Source organism: Apostichopus japonicus, chromosome 3 (genome assembly GCF_037975245.1).
Source record: "Apostichopus japonicus isolate 1M-3 chromosome 3, ASM3797524v1, whole genome shotgun sequence".
NCBI classification, from domain to species: Eukaryota; Metazoa; Echinodermata; class Holothuroidea; order Aspidochirotida; family Stichopodidae; genus Apostichopus; species Apostichopus japonicus.
This window is the reverse complement of record NC_092563.1, coordinates 8,662,026-8,680,713: the sequence shown is the minus strand read 5'-3', so window position 1 is coordinate 8,680,713 and position 18,688 is coordinate 8,662,026. Positions and strand designations below refer to the sequence as shown.

The 18,688-nt window shown below is 37.3% G+C and overlaps 1 protein-coding gene across 2 annotated transcripts; it reads right to left on the bottom strand.

The window, feature by feature from the left end:
- Window positions 1-1,785: 1,785 nt before the first annotated feature.
- LOC139962113 (uncharacterized) lies at window positions 1,786-10,064 on the bottom strand. Of its 2 annotated transcripts, none has more exons than XM_071962016.1 (4): window positions 9,904-10,064; window positions 7,043-9,135; window positions 4,929-5,015; window positions 1,786-3,051 (listed from the first exon to the last, which is right to left on the bottom strand). In XM_071962016.1, the coding sequence occupies exons 2-3, from the start codon at window positions 9,075-9,077 to the stop codon at window positions 4,933-4,935; spliced, it is 2,118 nt and encodes a 705-aa protein (XP_071818117.1). In that variant the 5' UTR covers window positions 9,078-9,135; window positions 9,904-10,064; the 3' UTR covers window positions 1,786-3,051; window positions 4,929-4,932. The 2 variants fall into 2 exon arrangements, with proteins under 2 accessions (XP_071818117.1, XP_071818127.1); XM_071962026.1 differs by lacking the exon at window positions 9,904-10,064 and adding an exon at window positions 9,763-9,903.
- Between the last annotated feature and the right edge of the window lie 8,624 nt (window positions 10,065-18,688).

The following is an 18,688-nucleotide window of genomic DNA, read 5'->3' as shown; positions in this document are numbered from 1 at the left end:
TCATTAAATTGCCAACCCGTTTCCACATTTGACAATACAGAGACAGTGGCGTTTTTTTGCGCTGCTGCTTGGGTCAAATTCTTTTTCAAGGCAATGTTCCCATGAAAGTGATTTTTATTTTGGCCACCCAATTTCGCAGATAGAGAATTAGGTAAAAGGTAAAGAATAAAAATTGCATAAAAACCATGGTAATATGCACATAGGCCCAGCAACATATTTAGTGTGCATTCAAGTTTTTTTTTCTCAGTCAATAATTCCATTTGGGGGGGCAAGTGGGGGGGGGGGCGAACATTTCATTCCCCCCCGCTGGCTACGCCACTGTAAATTGATGACTACTATATTGTAGTATATTGGAGTGTAAATATGTTGGAAGCTTGCTGGGGACCGAAAAAGATATTAACCGAAGAATTGGTATAACCAACGATACTTTCAACACACTGTCAAGTATTTTCAAAAGCAATAACATAAGCCGAAACATTAAGCTTGGGATTTTAGAGGCTTTATTAAAGAGTTTTTTTTTGGTACAATTGCAAACTGTGGGGCACCACGAAGGATCTTGATCGCAAAATTGGCGCTTTTCAAAGGAGACTACTTCGTAATATTCTCAACATTAGATGGACCAATAACAATTGGTTATCAAACGATGAGCTCTACAATGAAACCAACCAAACACCTTGGTCATCCATAGTCGCACATAGAAGATTGAGATTTTTCGGTCATGTAGCAAGACTCCAGGAGGACGCTCCAGCAAAGGTTGCTTTAAGGTATTGAAGCATTGAGACCTACGGCTAAACCAGTATAGGAAGGCCCGTGACTACCTTGCTTGGAAAGGAAAAATAAAGTCGCAATTTAAGGACGTTAACATTAACAATTTCGAGGAAGCAATAAACATTGCGCAAGATCGCGACACGTGGCGAAGGTTAATCACTGAACATATCGGATAGACGAGACTCAACTAAAGCAAAAACCCAGACACAATTGAGATGTTTAGTTTGGTTTTAATGGCAGGGAACTAGTGTTTCTAACAAGAGATGTATAGAAATGAATGAATCGAGAATCATTCCGGAATATCCCAATTTATTTACAGTTCGATGAACGTTACCAATGGAGCATAAAATGATAGGCCAAAATGTCATGGCTGTGTATAACTGTCATTGAGTGCGTATTACGCAAGTGTTATGAATGCACGGAGTGCACCCCCTGGTGCCATTGTATCTGACAATATACAGAGAATATCACTTTTTATATGATTTTATTTAAAAAAAAATGAAACTTTAAATGTAACCAAATTATCAATTTTACAGGAGAATGTAATTGAAATGCAATTATACAGTATCGAATTGAACCCTGAACTTGAGAATCTAAGACTTGATCTCAATGGACATTTGATAGATAACTTTTTAGAAATAGTAACAAGATCAAGCATAAGCGATAGATAATAACTTTTAATCCTGACAAATACATTAATTAATTAAAGTTACGAGAAGTTAGATTAAATTTTCGACTGAAAAAAGACATATATAATGTACCAAAACAAACGCATATAAAATTGTAAGGTTATTGATTTAACTGTGAATATTTTTTAGCATGCCAGCTGCTGACTTATGCAGGGCTCAAATTTAACGATCGTCCGAGACGACCAAAGATCACGTTGTACAACCTAAAACCCTGCTCAGGTTGTCCGACGGACGACTAGCTTATTTGCCGTAAGTGTTCAACACTTCGAATAAAACTGGAAAATCCCTATTCTTTAAAGTAAAAATCCACCCCCCCCCCGAAAAAAAATATAGTAGCATATTGGTATCACCCTCCATTCATATTAGAAGCAACGTAAGAAATAAATCACATTTTGGTACGTTGCGTAATGAGGGGAGAATCCTACGTTATTTTTAGATGTATGTGCTTACTGCACGCACGTATGCCAAGCTAGGTGGAGTACAACGTGTATGCAGTATACTATACTGTGCATGTGGGCATACCGCATGCTCAATCATATTGCTACAATGTATGTGCTGTATACCCTCTGCTCAAAATAAACTTGGAAAATCCCTATTCTTTAAAATAAAAATCCGCCCATCCCCCCCCCCCCCCCCCAAATAAAAATATATAGTAGCTTATTGGTATCACCCTCCATTCATATTAGAAGCAATGTAAGAAATAAATCACATTTTGATACGTTGCGTAATGAGGGGAGAATCCTACGTTATTTTTAGATGTATGTGCATACTGCACGCACGTATGCCAAGCTAGGTGGAGTACAACGTGTATGCAGTACTATACTGTGCATATGGCCATACCGCATGCTCATTCATAATGCTGCAATGCATGTGCTGTATACCCTCTGCTCAAAATAAAACTTGGAAAATCCCTATTCTTTAAAATAAAAATCCGCCCCTGCTCCCCACACCCCCAAAAAGAAATTATAGTAGCTAATAGGTATCACCCTCTATTCATATTAGAAACAACGTAAGAAATGAATCACATATTGGTACGTTGCGTAATGAGGGGAGAATCCTATAGTTACTTTCAGATGTATGTGCATATACTGCACGCACGTATGCCAAGCTAGGTGGAGTACAACGTGTATGCAGTACTATACTGTGCATATGGCCATACTCATTCATATTGCTACAATGTATGTGCTGTATACCATGGGCTTAACCTCTGTCTCTGCCATCCTGCCAGGAAATGATCGGAAACGATTACGGAAATCATCATTTTTTTTAAATAACTATTATTCCAACTTCTGTTTTAAATCCATATAAAGAGGAACCATGATGAAATATATGTCGTGTCTGTTACATCATACAAGATAACAGTTGCTTATCAGACACAAATAAGTTTCCTTGAACTGAATATAGAAATGATTTATTCATGTCCAAGTTTCTACTGTAAATAACTTCATGAGTAAAAACAGTAGGCATTTCATGAGCAAAAGTCGTTTAATATAAAAATGAGTGTTATATACTTCTCGATAAACTTGGCTATTTCCTGCAATTCTAAGTATATGGTGAATTCTGAGTAAACATAGCACTGGCTTCCATGGCAAAACTGTAAAGATAAGAAAACACTTTTCACGATCCAATGGAGGTATTTAAAAAAAATCATTTTATGCTATAGGCCTACATGTTGTTATTCTGTTTGCATTTATAAAACTGTTCAAATAATTAGCTCACTCTATAACGTAAACGGCAGAAAAACTTTAACCACGCTATATCTGTGTTATGGGGGGGGGGGGAGTGGGGATGGGGGTGAGAACTGGCACCAGGAGGGCAACTCACTCTTCTCCAACTTTGAATAGTAGGTGGTAAAGGGGAGGATGCTTCTTAACCTTCAGCGACGCACACACAAACTTTTCTAAACTGGGCATGCATTTCGAGGCAGTCTTGATCATTTCAGATGGATAATTTCATTATGAGAAAAGAGTGTCAGGTATTTAAATGATCTCGACGAAAGTCCATAGTTTTAGTAATAGAGCCGGATTTAAAATTGCTAATATTTCAAGATAAAAATCAAAAGTTCAAGATACTACAACATTTTCTCAAAATGTCCATATTGAAAGTAGAAAGTTTGACATAAAACAGTCGACATGAGGTGGCAAGCTTTCAAAGTCCCAGGAAAATCAATGTTTTGCGATAACATTTGAATTTTCTAGGGAATATTTGAAGTCATTGAGAAAAGATCCCAAATTTGACGAGTTAAATTAGTCTATATTGCGTGAACAAATTTGAAATGACCAATGGTCCATTTGGGCTACCGTATTACCGTTGTCCCGCACGCGAATATTTTTTTCCCAAACTGAACTGACACTGACATTATTTCCTCGATTCTGATTGGCTCTCAGCGAGCACGTGATATACTTTGGTATTCAATATGGATCCCTCCATACTCTGTCGATATCAGTATGATCAACACGAAAATATTCAAGATATTCACATTAACAAATTTCCAAAACTTTTGGTAGGTATATATGAACGAAAGTATATAGTGTTCTTAACACAATGAAGAAACTACTCCCAACTACTGCGCCCATTATAGGCGGTCCTCGATCGTTTGTTTACTCGCTTGACTCCTCTCTACACAACACATGTAATGTAGCCTATTGTTCTGTGTATAGTATGCAGCACAATAAAACAGAGCATTTGTAATTGTATACATGTAGCCGATGTACATATGTACGAGGTGTTTGTGTACATTCGGAGTTGCGATACTTTCAATAGTTTTATAATCAAATTCAACATGTATTCAGTCAATGAATCATGATAGGCCTAGTCGAATATGCAGTGGCCATGAAGACGGCGAGCGAGTGTGTGCCAGCCAGTGAGTGTACACCAAAAAGGCATTTGTCGATAAGTCTGTGTCCTTTAAACGTATACGTACGGAAACCTATTGGCTCGCTGAGAGCCAATTAGAATCGAGGAAATCATTTCAGTGTCAGTTCAGTTTGGGGAAAAAATATTCGCGTCCCACAGGGCGCGGTTTTCTACTATACCCCACTAACATGTACGCCACTTTGTGATGGTGTTGAAAGAAAGAAGAGTCATTCTATGTAATTCTACTTTGCCATTATATGCCCTCAAGATCTGCTAGTGAGAAACAGAAATGTGTTAGCCAAAAGGAACACCTACAACCTCACTCATTCTTTCCTCCTGGATCTACGGTAGATACATATGAGGGGATTTTTACGGTAATCACCGCGAACACTAGAGTGCCCACGATGGCAGTCAACGTATAGACTCAAATAGTTGCCACCATTGCATTTGCTGTCAAAATGATTTACAATGGTTGCTCACCCTCAAAATGTAGTTTGGTTATACATCCATCATATCGAGTACAGAACTCCTTACTTTAAATCACCATAGGATTTATAATTATGGGGTACTTATAGTTTATTTGAATTGTTTCTTATTAAGGTAAATTAAACTTACCAGTTTAGCAGTTGGCCAATATGGATGATATTACCGCGGCAACCAACACATATGGAGAGACATGCATAAGAGTAGCTGCACTTCCATCTGTATGAAAAGACAAAGGGGTTGTATAATTGTATTCCTCTCGATGGAGGTCTAAACTAAAAAGGAAATGATACAAAGACAAATGCTTATGAAGCAATGCCCGATAAAATCACAAACTAGCTATAAATGTTGGAACTCTCAGAAAAAATTAAAGATTGAAAGGCTTCTTCATGTGGACGGCTCCTTTAATGCTTCTGATACACTAACATTGGAAGGTTTCTCGCTGCAAACCTAACTTCACATGAAACTACCAAAAATGCATCAAATAAGTCAAACTCTTTGAAACGTTGTCAAATAAAACATATAATTATACCTCATAGAGCTTTTCATGATAAACTTCCGCAGGGAAAGTTAATCGAAAATAAACAAAACAGAAACTTTGGATACGTAAATCTTAGATTTCGTGTGCTTACAACATTGTCAATGGTCCTGACTACTTACTTTTTCGGATTTCTTACCCTCAACTTCATGGACTCGTTTGTAAAGCCGAAATTGTAAAGAAAACCAGTGCATATCACTATACTCTATAGTTTGGAGGGCCGACATTACAAATAAACTAGTGCATATTACTACACTATAGTTTGGAGGACCGATATTACAAATAAACTATAGTATACATATATCTTTAAGAGTGTGCCAACTTAAAGCAGCATTTTGCGTCCTTTTCTATGACTTTTCTCAACCTCACCGACTCCACTATGCCATAACGATATACATAATTAGCTTATCTATTTAAATCTTACTTCAAATGGCGGCATGAAAGTCGAAAAATTTGCAACTTCTCCAAGATATTTTCCGTTGGGATCCCAATAAACCTCGCCCATAATTTGAATATTTAAACACTACGAACGTCATTGACCATAACGTAATACAACACCATCCTTGATTTGTGTACAGTCTATATGGCAGTTGTACCAGGGAGTTCCTGAACAACTCCCTGGTTGTACCAACGCAAAGTCTTGAATCTATTTTTAGCAACGGCTCATAGCTAAAGCTGCATCTCTGATTGGTTGAATTCAAACTAGTGGGTTTGGGGGAAGTGTATGCGATTAATTTGATGTGTGGAATTTGTCGTGGACAGTTTTCTCATATTCTGAAAATATCCTTAATTACTCGCCAATTAACGTTGTTGGCAGAGAAAAACTTGGCTAATATCTTAGTTTGCTGTTTTGTGATTGATGTAAAAAAACTCGACGGACATGTCAAAAAAGTAGAAAACGGCGACCAAACGCAAAATGCTGCTTTAATATGTGCTTTATTATCAGTATGATACCGTCGCGTTGTTTTGGGTATCGTACTCTTGCAGAAGGACATGGTTCCTCTTTTAATGCATTGGATTTCTCGTTCTATTACTTTGTCCTTAAAATGGATAGCGTTACAACGTTACCTAAACAGTGCAAAATACATATCCTGTTTCATATGTATACGCTACATACCTGTTTGAGGTAACATATTAACTGCACATTATGAAGGAAACAACTGAGTCACAATATTGCCATGAACAAGATATCTCACATAGTATAATTGATCCAAATTCACCGTTGATCAAACAGGAACAAAAACTCAAAACTCCCTAATGATATCTTATGTAGGAGTCGAAACCAAATTTTTAATAGAAGATGGCACTCGTCGATTTTCGAGTAAACCTAAGTACACCTCTAAATCAGGGGCGGGCACTACATGGATCTTGCCGGCGGACCCGCACGCAAATTGTGTCTTACAGGCGGACCACAGCACTTGGTGGTATCTAGTGAAATGGGAATCTTACGCCATGTGGTCAAATACAATCTCAGGAAGTTCTTAATTCGCAATGTACATGTAACGAACCTTGGCATTTTTGAAAACTTCTACAGGACATATTTGTGATATTTTGTACCGGCCGCATTAAATGAATTTTAATTTTTTTTTTCTCGCAGCCGCAGAGAGTATCAGACTGCGCACTTTTGCCCACCTGTGCTCTACATAATTCTATGATTATTTTGATCAATTCGACAATTTTTTTACTTTTATTACTGTTTACGTCTCACCTGTACATACGTCCTCAAAGAATGAGGCGGTAGAATGACAAAGAGTTGCTGCATCGTCATAACCAGTGACCTCATACATGTATATGGCAAGGTGTTCACCAGTGATTTCTCTCATGATGAGTGAGGCCTTTTCGATTACGTCAACGCAACGTCTTTCATCCGTCAGGAACCTGAGGCTTTCTTGCACAAAGAACGAAGTTAACTCGTCCTCTGCACGACCAGTCGATGCCGAGACCCCACTGGAGATTTTCTTGCAAAGATCATTGCGGTTAGCAAACCCAACATGTGTTAACATTAATTGAGAAAATCCATCAACATAATCTGCGAATTCGTCATCGCTGAGATACGAATTCGATTTAAGAAACTCTATGACCGAATCATAATCATTGCATATATCGTTAACAATTGGCAGCACTTCAGCAGCATAGGCACTGAGTGTGTCAGTTACGATGGTTTGAAGATTGTTATCGGACTTGTAGAAGTCATCCGCGGCTTGACAGACTTCATTCAGGTTGACAGACTGCAAGTTGAAGAGCTTTCTTACCATGTCGACCTGAATTACAAGTAAATCCCAAAGCGTTAGAACTCTCAGAGAAGGCAACATGGAATCTGTACTTCCGTAATATTGTATCAGCACATCCCGACATAGGTATTCAACTCTGGCTGTATCGCCGGCACGGAATGCATCACAGACGAGCTCCGCATCATTCGTTCCTGAAAGTTGCGTCAGAAAACGTTCGAGTACAGTGCAGAGCACGACTGCGCCATCTGCAAGAGTGTTAGATCTGGAGAAGGCTCCCAAAACGTCAACAGCATCCGTAAAAGTGAAATCTGGCAGTATAACTCCGGGTTCGACAAATGGAGTCCAGGAACTTAAATCCTCGCCAGCGGGAAAGAAGTAAGCCGATGGAGTGTATTGATATTCGCTAGAAAGAGATCGAGTGACCCAGGTGCAGAAAACTTGTCGATCAGCCTTCGCAGAAAGATCAAAACTCGTTACCAATTCTATTAGTTTATGTATCGATAGGGCATTGTCCGAATCCACCACCTCTACCAAATCCACAAATTCCAAGACATTAAGACACTGCTCTTTATCGACAGGTGCTGAAAACAAAGTTCCCGCAATGTCGGCCGCCAGATCCTTGTAATCTTCAGCAGAAGAAGTATCTGCTAAGCTATCACAGAGACCCCGCTTCTGATCCGAAAACAGAGCTTTGTCAATAATCTGGAGAATGGAGTCATCTAAGGCGTCACATCCGTTATATTTGTCGAAGTATTCCAAAACGCTAGCAACTAAAAACGTTTCCATTGCCTTCCACTGGTCCAAAATGTCATCAATCTGCATAGTACTCAATAGTTTGAATTCGGAACAAAAGCCATAAAGATCTGATGAGAACGCGGAAGGACCAAGCCAATCTAACTGACTGAACGCTATTTGTGATGCTTTATCCGCCAGATCGAAAATGTTATTCATGGCAATGGCTAGTAGTGAACATTCTGGTTCGATGAAATCCAGGTTCACGCTATCTTCATCGAAGTTTGGACATATTTCGTCAAAGGCTACCATATTTCTTACCAAATCAGTTATCTGGCTTTCAAACCCATTTATTGAACTGATACAATCTTCGTTAATGTCGAAATCTAACCTGTCCCTGAGTGATGAAACAACTTCATTACACTCTGCCTTGAACATATCCTTGGTCATAAAGCCGTATGAGTATGAACCGTACATTTCTTCGTCCAACAATGCGTTGATGTATGGCCCATAGTCCTTGCATACGAAGCCGGCAACCTCGAGAGGGGAGTTGGCGTTCCATAAAAGTCCAACGAATTCTAACAATCCCGAAAAAGTTACAGGTTCCTTTCCTGCTATGATTTCACCGGGTTGGTCAAAAGTGTTTACCATAGACAGTTCTGGTGGTTGTCGACTCCAGTCGATTTCCCATTCAACAGTGCATTTATCCGGCAGCTGATCTGCTACCTTAACGCCGACAGCAAGCATGAAAACAACAATACCAACATACAAAGGAGCCATGGTGAGGGGTATGGTTGTTAAAAAGACAATCTGTTCAAAGAACTTCGATGTAATCCTCCTGCAATAAAAATGTAGTCAGTTTATAGCAAATTTATTTGAAATAAAAAAAGGCTACGCTGGTATATGGTTCGGATCGTTCGGTGCATTTGTAGAAATATGGACGAAATTATTGTCTCAAGGAATCTGAAACGACGTATTGAAGTCGTTAGTCGAAAACTTAAAAAAAGAACAGTGACCGTAATTCGTGTTTGACTAAATTTATATGTTACTAAATTTCACTAAATCTTTCACTAAGTTGATATGTTACTCCTAACTAACACTGTTTGTGTGTGCTGCAGACCCAAGAATGGGTTGCCCGACTATATTCGAATCGTCTCGCGTTAATTACTGAAATATTCTCTAATTAGTGAAAAAATCGTAGTAGGCTTAGAATCTTTGCCATGCATGATTATTGCAGTTTGAGCATCTTAAAATACTCCTCGAAATTGTCTTTGTATTATATGAAAAAAATATCTGTGATTGAAACAGTCTCTGATGATAAGTTTCAGTAAGTGTCTGTAAGTTTGTACTCGAATCACTGGAAATTTCGGGTTACAAACTTGAAACATTATATGATCATGCGAGTCGTCGCAAAACAACTTAGGGACGTGCTGTCGTTTCCACTGTTGGTATGGTGAATACTTACGGTGATACGTTTCAAAAGATAGTAGCAAGACAATTTATGACCAAACAAACTACACTGGAAAATGTTGAATTAGATTTTAAGTCTTTCTTCAGGGTCACTCTAAACGATATTGACAAATATAAGCATTCAATGTCAGCTTACCTTTATCCCTTCTGTTTCTTCCGGCTTTTTCGGGGTTTTTTTCCCCCAAGAACTTTCGTTCCAAGAAATGAAGGCAGATCAAAAATATCCCAAACTGATAGGAACCTGATGCACAATGATTAACTAGTTCATCTTGTTATCTTAGTTTTATTATTTCATACTCATATAATACGTAGCCCAACCTAAAGCTCAATTCAGAGCGTCAACGATATCAACCAATCAAATTTCCACAAAGAATGAGGGGCGTGTCGTATAATTGGATGAGAGCTGTTGATACGGAGAGTTGCTGTAGAAGGTTAACATTTATTCACGTGATCATGGGCGGCGATCCTGGGGGGGGGGGGGGAAGGGGGGATATATCCCCCCATGAAAATGGGTGGAGGGGATGTAATACACCATATCCCCCCCCCCCCACCAAATGCCAGGGATAAGAATATTTTCATGCCTTTATATGCATCATCGTGAATGTACGGCTCTTTTTTAGCTTCATTTCTCACCTACCATAAACGCAGTGCGATCTTTTCAAATAAACCGTCTTTATAAAGCAAGAATAGTTGACTTTAGGCTTCATTGGCCCTATAACAACAAAATGTATTATTGCGCCCACGGTATTGATATAGTACATATATGCACCCTCATAGTATTCATATAGGCCCTTTAATAGGCCTACACACGTACATGTTCCCTCGAACCGCTGAGAATCTCATGTTACCAGGGTAATGCTTAATACACGTTTCACCTGGATGCCCCAGCAATCGGTACCTAGGAATGTAGGCCTAACTATGTGTAATCGTGTATTGAATGTGTATAGGCCTATAATAGCCTGCATGAGGCCATTTTCTTCATCGAATAATATAAAAGAGCTCTCGAACATTCTAAAGTAGCGCCTGAACCAAGATTGACAGGGGCAATTTTCCCAAAATAACACCCGAAATTAAAAAAAAAGTATTTTGGATCCTGATTATGAGATATTTCGGACATGATATCCCTATTTTAAAGTTGGGTATATGCCGCTTGGAAACCTTGGGAAGTGCCGTTTCCGGCCATCTAGAGGGTTTGTAAATCCCAAAATTTTCTTGTACGCTTCGCGCCAACTCATGGTGGCGCTACGCTTAGATAGTCAACAAGGTCATATCCCCCCACTCGGAAGTACGGATCGCCGCCCATGCACGTGATTTGAAGTGATGTATCCGTTTACAAGTTCTCGGAATTCAAGTCGTGACTGTATTGTGAAACACCATATCGTGGGTTACCGTTAGCGTCAAAATGTACAGTTACCACTCTCACAATAAAACAGAAGGACAAGTCTATTGCTGTTATATACAGGTACATTGCATAAGAACTCAAAAAATACATGTTTAACTACACAAATAACAGAGTATACTGGAATATGTTCAGTACTATTTCTCCTTGAGAAACCAAAACAACCGTAAATGTGTTCTGTTACATGACTCGAATTATTATTATTATTATTATTAATATTACAGTTTGGGTAACAAATTCCAAATTTTCCGCGACTGATTAAGGTACGGGCTGCATTTGTTGCGGGTCAGCGGCGAATGAAGAATTTTACGTAGTGGGGGGGGGGGGGCACTGAGACCATTGAAGCTAACTCTTATAACCGGGTGTTGCTAGCCGCAATGTGATTTCTGTCCAGTGCTCTGAATGTCAAAGTGAAGAAATTCAATGAAGCGCTGGTAAACGGCGGGATTATCTATGACTCAAAGTCGAAAGGTGTCGATGTGAGTTCGCAACAACGCCGAAGATTTGGGCACTTGTGATCCAAAAGCCAAATGCCTCGCCATCTAATTAGTGACGCGCATAGATGGATCCACGAGATTCCCACTGTCCCTATCTACTCTGGGGTTTGGGGTCCTATACCAGGAGAAAACAAAAGCAAGAGTTTATACGTCAAATGGTACATTCTGTGACATATTTAGATTATAAATTAGGACAATGTAAATAGGCCTAAACGCAAGATTTTGCTAATAAATACTTAGAAAAAAAGTGGGGATAGGGAGAATACTTGTAGTAGTAGTTCGATTCTTCCCAGCTTAATGCAAAAATCACCAGTCTGAAACACTGTCTACCGACTGACGACGAAGGCGGGAGCTAGGGGCATGCCCCCCCCCCTCTGACCTCCTTTGCGTACGCGAGTTCTGACCCGCTACGCTAAGTCGCCCACACAGTGACCACTTTCTCGATCAGCGTAAAAGAGAACAACCATGCATATGTACAAACACACGGATCTCACAATGGATACAAATTGAATTGTGAGTTGCCGCCTTTCTGAGCGTTTATTAAATAGTAGTTTTGTGTAAGAGCCTATTTCCATCCCATCCATGTACTCTTCGGTAATTTAAAATGGGCCTAATATTTACTACCAAGGTTATGTCTCTAATACTAGGAGTGGGAAAGCTATAACATTGTATAATTATTTCAACGAACCAACTAAAACTTAATAAATACAGTTTCGTTTCAGAATTGGAATTACTTTTATGTACCGGAGGCACATGTATGTTATACGGTGCATATCCATAGCTGTATGCAGTCTCATTTTCATAGGAAGCACGAGTGACACTACACTTGGCACATCACCGCTATGATCATTTACCGTTTGGTCAGTCTTAGTGTCAAGGGGCTGGAATGTATCGATGCAGTTGGGAATCTGACCTCGTTGACCTCATTATGATCAAGATCCGTGACGTCTTACAATTGTGAAATTTTCGCATTGTTCCTGTACGAAACGAGGGCAATAATTGCAGTGGAAATTCTTCAAAACGATAATGTCGAGGATTTGTTCTTTTTCCATTGATAGTAATTGAAAAGCTGCAAAGTTAACGATCGGGAGCAAAATACAGGGAAAACCTAAATACTGTGAAATAACACGAACAGAAGTAGTCACACACAGTGAAAATCATGTTTAACTCGGACACGAGAATGACGAAAATTTTGCCCAAAAATTATATGTCCAGCGTGTGAACATAAACTAAACACCCACAGAAGAAGCGTGAGTACACATAGGAAGATAGAAGCGCTGGAGTGGGAGTGACAAGGGATCGGGAGGATCGGATGGGAGATAACTACGAGGAAGAGAAGTTACACCACAAATTGGTACCGAATTAGGGTAGAACTCAATTATGATGATACTGCTTTTCTTTAATAAAATATGCTCATATCGCATTCCAGTATAGAAGCCCGTATAAAGACCAGAACACTTATTGATAACAACAAGTTTGCATGTTATTTCTATTATCGTCGAAATAAAACAGACGATTTTATTTTTTTTGCAAATAAAATCTAAACGTCTGGCAACTATATAGGATATACAATTACTTATACCCCCCTTTCCCTCCAGTCCCCCCCCCACACACACACTCACCCCCACCACGTATATGTAGTAATTATAAATAATCAACTCAACTCTTAATTCACAACTTAATTCTTAGAAAATAATGCTTGCTATATCGACTTTTAGAACAGAAAGAGGCAAGTAATCTCATAACCTCCATTGGTCACTTAAGTACTTTAAAAAATATTGAAATAAAATTATTCGAAACAAGTTTTTTTTTTTTTTTTGAAGTGTGCTGACCTCAATTTAATTCCTTCGCTTTGGCAAGCGGCAATCATAAAGAATATTTCACGACAAATATATCGAGTCAACTTACAAAAGCTTCAACATCCACAGACCTATTTCAACAAGCCTTAGTTGAAAGGTTGTTCTATATGCCGATTATCTTGATGACATAGTCCACATAAAAGGGTACCGCCGCTGATACAACAACCCTTTATCATTAACGACTTAATTTACATACGTCCGGCATTCCACCGTTGTGCTTTCTTTGTAGGCTACTGCATGACAACATTTTTGTTTTACCCTTATTACCACAATTTCCTTCCTATTTTGGTTTTTCCTATCATAAACGAAACTTTGTCGCTTCTCTCTCTCTCTCGCTTTTCCAAACCATTTTCTTAAGTTTACCCAAATTTTGATTTTTCACTTAATATACGTTAAAAAAAAATGTTAAAAATTTGTACCTTTTATTCGTAGAACAAAAACATTGGGGGAAAAATGTGAGATAATAGGTATAGGCCTTCTCAGATGTAAACAAAAGGTTAGGGTATTATTATTATTATTTTTAAATTTAGTCCCGGTAAGATATATGCAAGAATCATATGAATGAAATATTCATATTTGCACTCACAAATCTGGACGGATATTCAATACTAAAACAAATGTCAACGAAGTATTTGCACAATATGCAGAAATTCTAAATGGATATTTAATGCAGTTTTAAAAATATGCTGATTTACTAAAAAAAAAAACTTGGTCCTTTACTAAAAAGACGTCGTTCAATTTTAAAACAAAGAATTGTTCCTTGCATTCATTTCGGGACCATAATTGGGCAGTAAGACTGTAATTAAACTCATCTAAAATCAAATAATTTACACTGCAGACAACCCCCCCGCCACACCCCACCCCATCCCCAACCCCCCCAATCCATACCCTTCTCCATTTTTCGTTATTGACCGATGGTTAGAGGTAAGTGACTACCACTACCACGTTTCCGTGGTAACAACAAATATGCCAAGGACTACCAAATATACGTTTATAATGTAAATTAAAGGTATGGAATAGAGTTCTTTTCCGAAAAGAAGAAAACTAAGGAGAAGAAGCCAGGACTAGACACTGTTGACCCTGAGTTATAGTATAGATACCCGATATGTTACTGTATGATGTGGACAGACTAATGTGTGTATTGTAGCCTATACATGTGTTGAGCACGTTCATAACAAAAAAATCAACTTCATCAATATACTGGCTCAAAATTGAAGCATGCCAAAAACAATGAGAGAATCTTACCCCCCCCCCTCCCCAAGGTACTTTCCTGAAGGCCCCTGATCCTACAAACTAATCCCATCCATTGTGAGAATTATTTAAGCAGGCAAGGGCGTAGGAACCGGGGGGCTGGGGGGGGGGGCGCCAGCCCCCCCAGTGAAAAATGTGGAGGGGCGGAATTATCATTCCGCCCCCCCGCTTCGCAAGTCAGAAAACCCCTTTTTCATTTCCAAATGAGAAAAAAAATCTCATTTGGAGCACCAAATTGCATCTAAGGCCTGGTGAAAATACAAAATTAAGTTTACAAAATGGAGTGGGTGTTGAAGTGTGCTATATTGCACCAACTTGCATCTGAGGCTATCTGGAAATGCAAAAAAATCCAAAGGGGAGGGGGACACCCCCTCCCCTTAGACCCCTCCCCCAGGCCGGCCATCAGTCTTCAGCCCCCCCCCACTCAAAAGTACCTTCCTACGCCACTGTAAGCAGGCCTAGACAAGTCAGTGTCTCAGCTGTGCGGATAACGTCTTTCTTATATCGGTGGTAGAATGCTTGTTAAACACTGTGAGCTTTTGGAGACCATCATCTGACTGGGTAGCATAATACCGAAGACAGGATCATTGATTGATCCAGCTTCACCAATCAATCAATCAACCAGAAACGTATTATTGATTTTAATTTCATTTATAGAAATGCGACAAATTGCGGTGAATAATTGAAGCTAGTTATCTCGAAATATTACAAAATAGTCAAATACTACACATCTTCCGTTTTGTTTTGTTTTTATTATTTCAAAATTGGGTTTATTTCCGAATTAAATAATCTCACCAAAAAAAGACCTTTAAAGTAAAATGAAAGACAAGAATGTTGTTGAGTTGACTAGATGTTACATACAATGTATTAGCAGTTGTTATATCATGTAAGGGTTTAATGACTCAAAGAAATCCTACTAGCAAACTGTTTTAAATTACAACCAAATTAACGAGTTGGCCTGTCAACGAACTATTTAGCAAAGTACGAAAAGTCAGGAACTATATATAAACACACTGTACACGATATTTAGGTATTAAAGGTAACTGCTTTATCGTTGCATCTACTAAAAACCTATAATAAAGTGCATGGTTATCACACAGTTTTTTCCCTCAAAACAATAGAAACTTAAATGAAATTTCTTCTATTAATGGTGTTTGAAATAATTCGAGAAAAATTATATGCACTTGAGAGGAGAAGCGAACGGCATTTTTACGCATATAATATCTCTTTACATTCATATTTTGAGGACGAATTCTTCTGGTTTTTTTTGTTGCACTTTTGCCATCGTTTAAGGGTTTATTATTCTTTAAAAACTTTTTCTTTCGTATGTAGTAATTTCACTTTTACGATAGATGTCTTTTTGAACAAATACTATAACTTTTAGATGATATCTATTCAGTCAGTTTTATTTGACTGTTTTCAAAGGTTTATTACATATCGTTACATGTTGTTACTTTGCGGAAAGTATATTGAAATAAATGTTGGCAAAGAAAAACAAAAAGAACAACTATGACAAACAAAAACTAAATTATAAACATAAACATTGACGATACAAAAACACAACCTGTTGTTTTATCTCTCTTGTGTTGTAATTTACCATAGATGAAGGAAAGCTGAAAGATGTTACACTACAGCCTATGTGGATCAAATGGACGTATATGATTACAAAAACAAAATAAATTAATAATAATTACGTGGTGTGTTTTATAAAGAGCCTACACCCATGAGTTGGGCGTAAGAATGGTTAGCATTTTATTAGTCTTATTTTAACATTGATATAGCTTTCTAAACCTGGTATAAATTGTGTTATATATATATTTAGATATACATATATATATATATATATATATATTATAACTGTTGGTATAACGTTGACCAAAAAATGTGATACTTTGGAATTATTAATTTTATATTCTAATTTGGAGGGTCGGGAAGGGGGGGGGGGCGTGTGACTAAGAAATAATTTCAAGGATAAATTTGCACTGATATTATTTTTTTCTTTTCTTTTCTTTTGTATTTATGAAGTTGCTTGTTCGTTTCACAGATGGAATTATATGGGGGATGTAGAAGATTTTTTTTTATTTTATCTTTTGGTTCTTATTCTCAATACTGTTAGTAAAACTGATTGTGGAAACAGTTTGATCAAACATGTTAAAGCTGAAAATGAAAAGTTAAAATAATAAAACCAATAAAAACCAAATCCATATTAATTGCTTTGATCATATGGTGCTTTGATCAAATAAGAAAAAAAGTACGAAATTGCATAAAATCAATTTTGTTGAATGTTTCCGTTGTTTAAAAAGCTTGTTTCTACATATTTAGCCTATTATTCATTGATACCATGTTAGATAAACAGACCTATATCTGTTAGTTTTCATAACTTCGGGCGGAAAATTAAACCTCACCGAATTTCATTTCATTCATGCTACAGTAATTCAACGTTACATAACCTGGTTAATTTTCATACCGGTTTGTTTTTGTCAAGCCGTTAAATTAGAGAAATACGCCCGATGTCGTCCGCCTGAGATAATGTGTGGTATTTGCTATACTTAAAACACGATACAGTGCAAACATAACGGGTATATGTAAATTGTTTTCGCGATATATATGCAATAACATTTCCGAAATTCTGCTTTTTTTTACTCTTTCAGCTATAGGGATTTAAAACAATTTATTATATATATAACCCTGCGCTTGTTTTCATACGATATTAATAGTATACTTGGGTACAATTTACCATGAATATTACAGCTTCGTGTTAATAGGCCGGTGAATTGTTTGTAGATACAGCATATAGCCATGCATGTGATGAGACATACGGTCTCACTTATAGTCTTTTGTGCTGCTTTTAAACTTAATTTTCAAAACATTTATTGAAGTAGGGAAATAATAAAACAATAAAAAAAATTTGTGCAGGGTCCGAGTGAATTCTTGGAAACCTACACAGCAAGTACCCGTCATTTTCAAAACAGTTGATATTCATGGCATGGCAATTTTAAGTTGTCCTTTCAACCTGTTATAATATTCAGAATTCACCTTGGTTTCCGTTCCGTTTTTTAACACGCAATATTTTGGCAAAGGACACTGGGATTAGATGAGAGAAAACAAAAGTACAATTTCTGTGTTAAATTTCTCTCAAAAGCATTTTTTTTTTTATTTCTTATAAGTTTCCATAAAAAATACTAGAGAACTCTTTCTTAAATTCGTAATTAATTGGAAAGATAAAGCAGCAACAAAGATTCAGAATAAAGAATGAGGGGGGGGGGGAGGGAACACAGAAATTAATATATTTGGCTTCAAATTGACGTCCTCGATATGTAATAATGCATGACGTTCTATTTCATTATAACTTTAACTATATATATATATATATATATATATATATATATATATATATATGTATAACATTACAGCGTTATCTCTGCATTTATAAAGGATTGTGTATATGAGCATTGAAATTTCAAAAACAAAACACATATTCTTAGTTGCTCTTCTGACACCATAGTATATATAGGACAATCTATACGGTTAAAAAACAGTTTAATACAGTTTAATATGTTTTATCTTAAAAATGATAGATTTTAGGAAAGCAGGATCTGGAACAGACTGTTTTTGATAACCTTTTTTCTGTATTAAACATCAACAAGAAATTCCAAATCCCCCCCCCCCCCAAAAAAAAAGGATATAGGTAGATATCCTTCTAGTAATGATAATAAATTCCTAATTATATTAAGAACATTTCTCGTTAGAAATAAATTTTAATGAGAACTAAAACACCAAACAAAATTATTTTATTATTTTATAATTTATTAGCTCTCCTTAAGTATTTATGCTGTATCTTTAGACTTACTTTTGAATGTCTAATCAAACTATGTAATAAAATTCTAAACAAAGTAAAACAGGAAATATGCACCT

Coding starts and splice junctions, on each gene's coding strand:
- LOC139962113 (XM_071962016.1), bottom strand. CDS start 9,077: ATGGCTCCTTTGTATGTTGGTATTGTTGTTTTCATGCTTGCTGTCGGC. Junction 5,016..7,042: donor CTTTGAGGACGTATGTACAG/GTGAGACGTAAA, acceptor CTTTTCATACAG/ATGGAAGTGCAGCTACTCTT.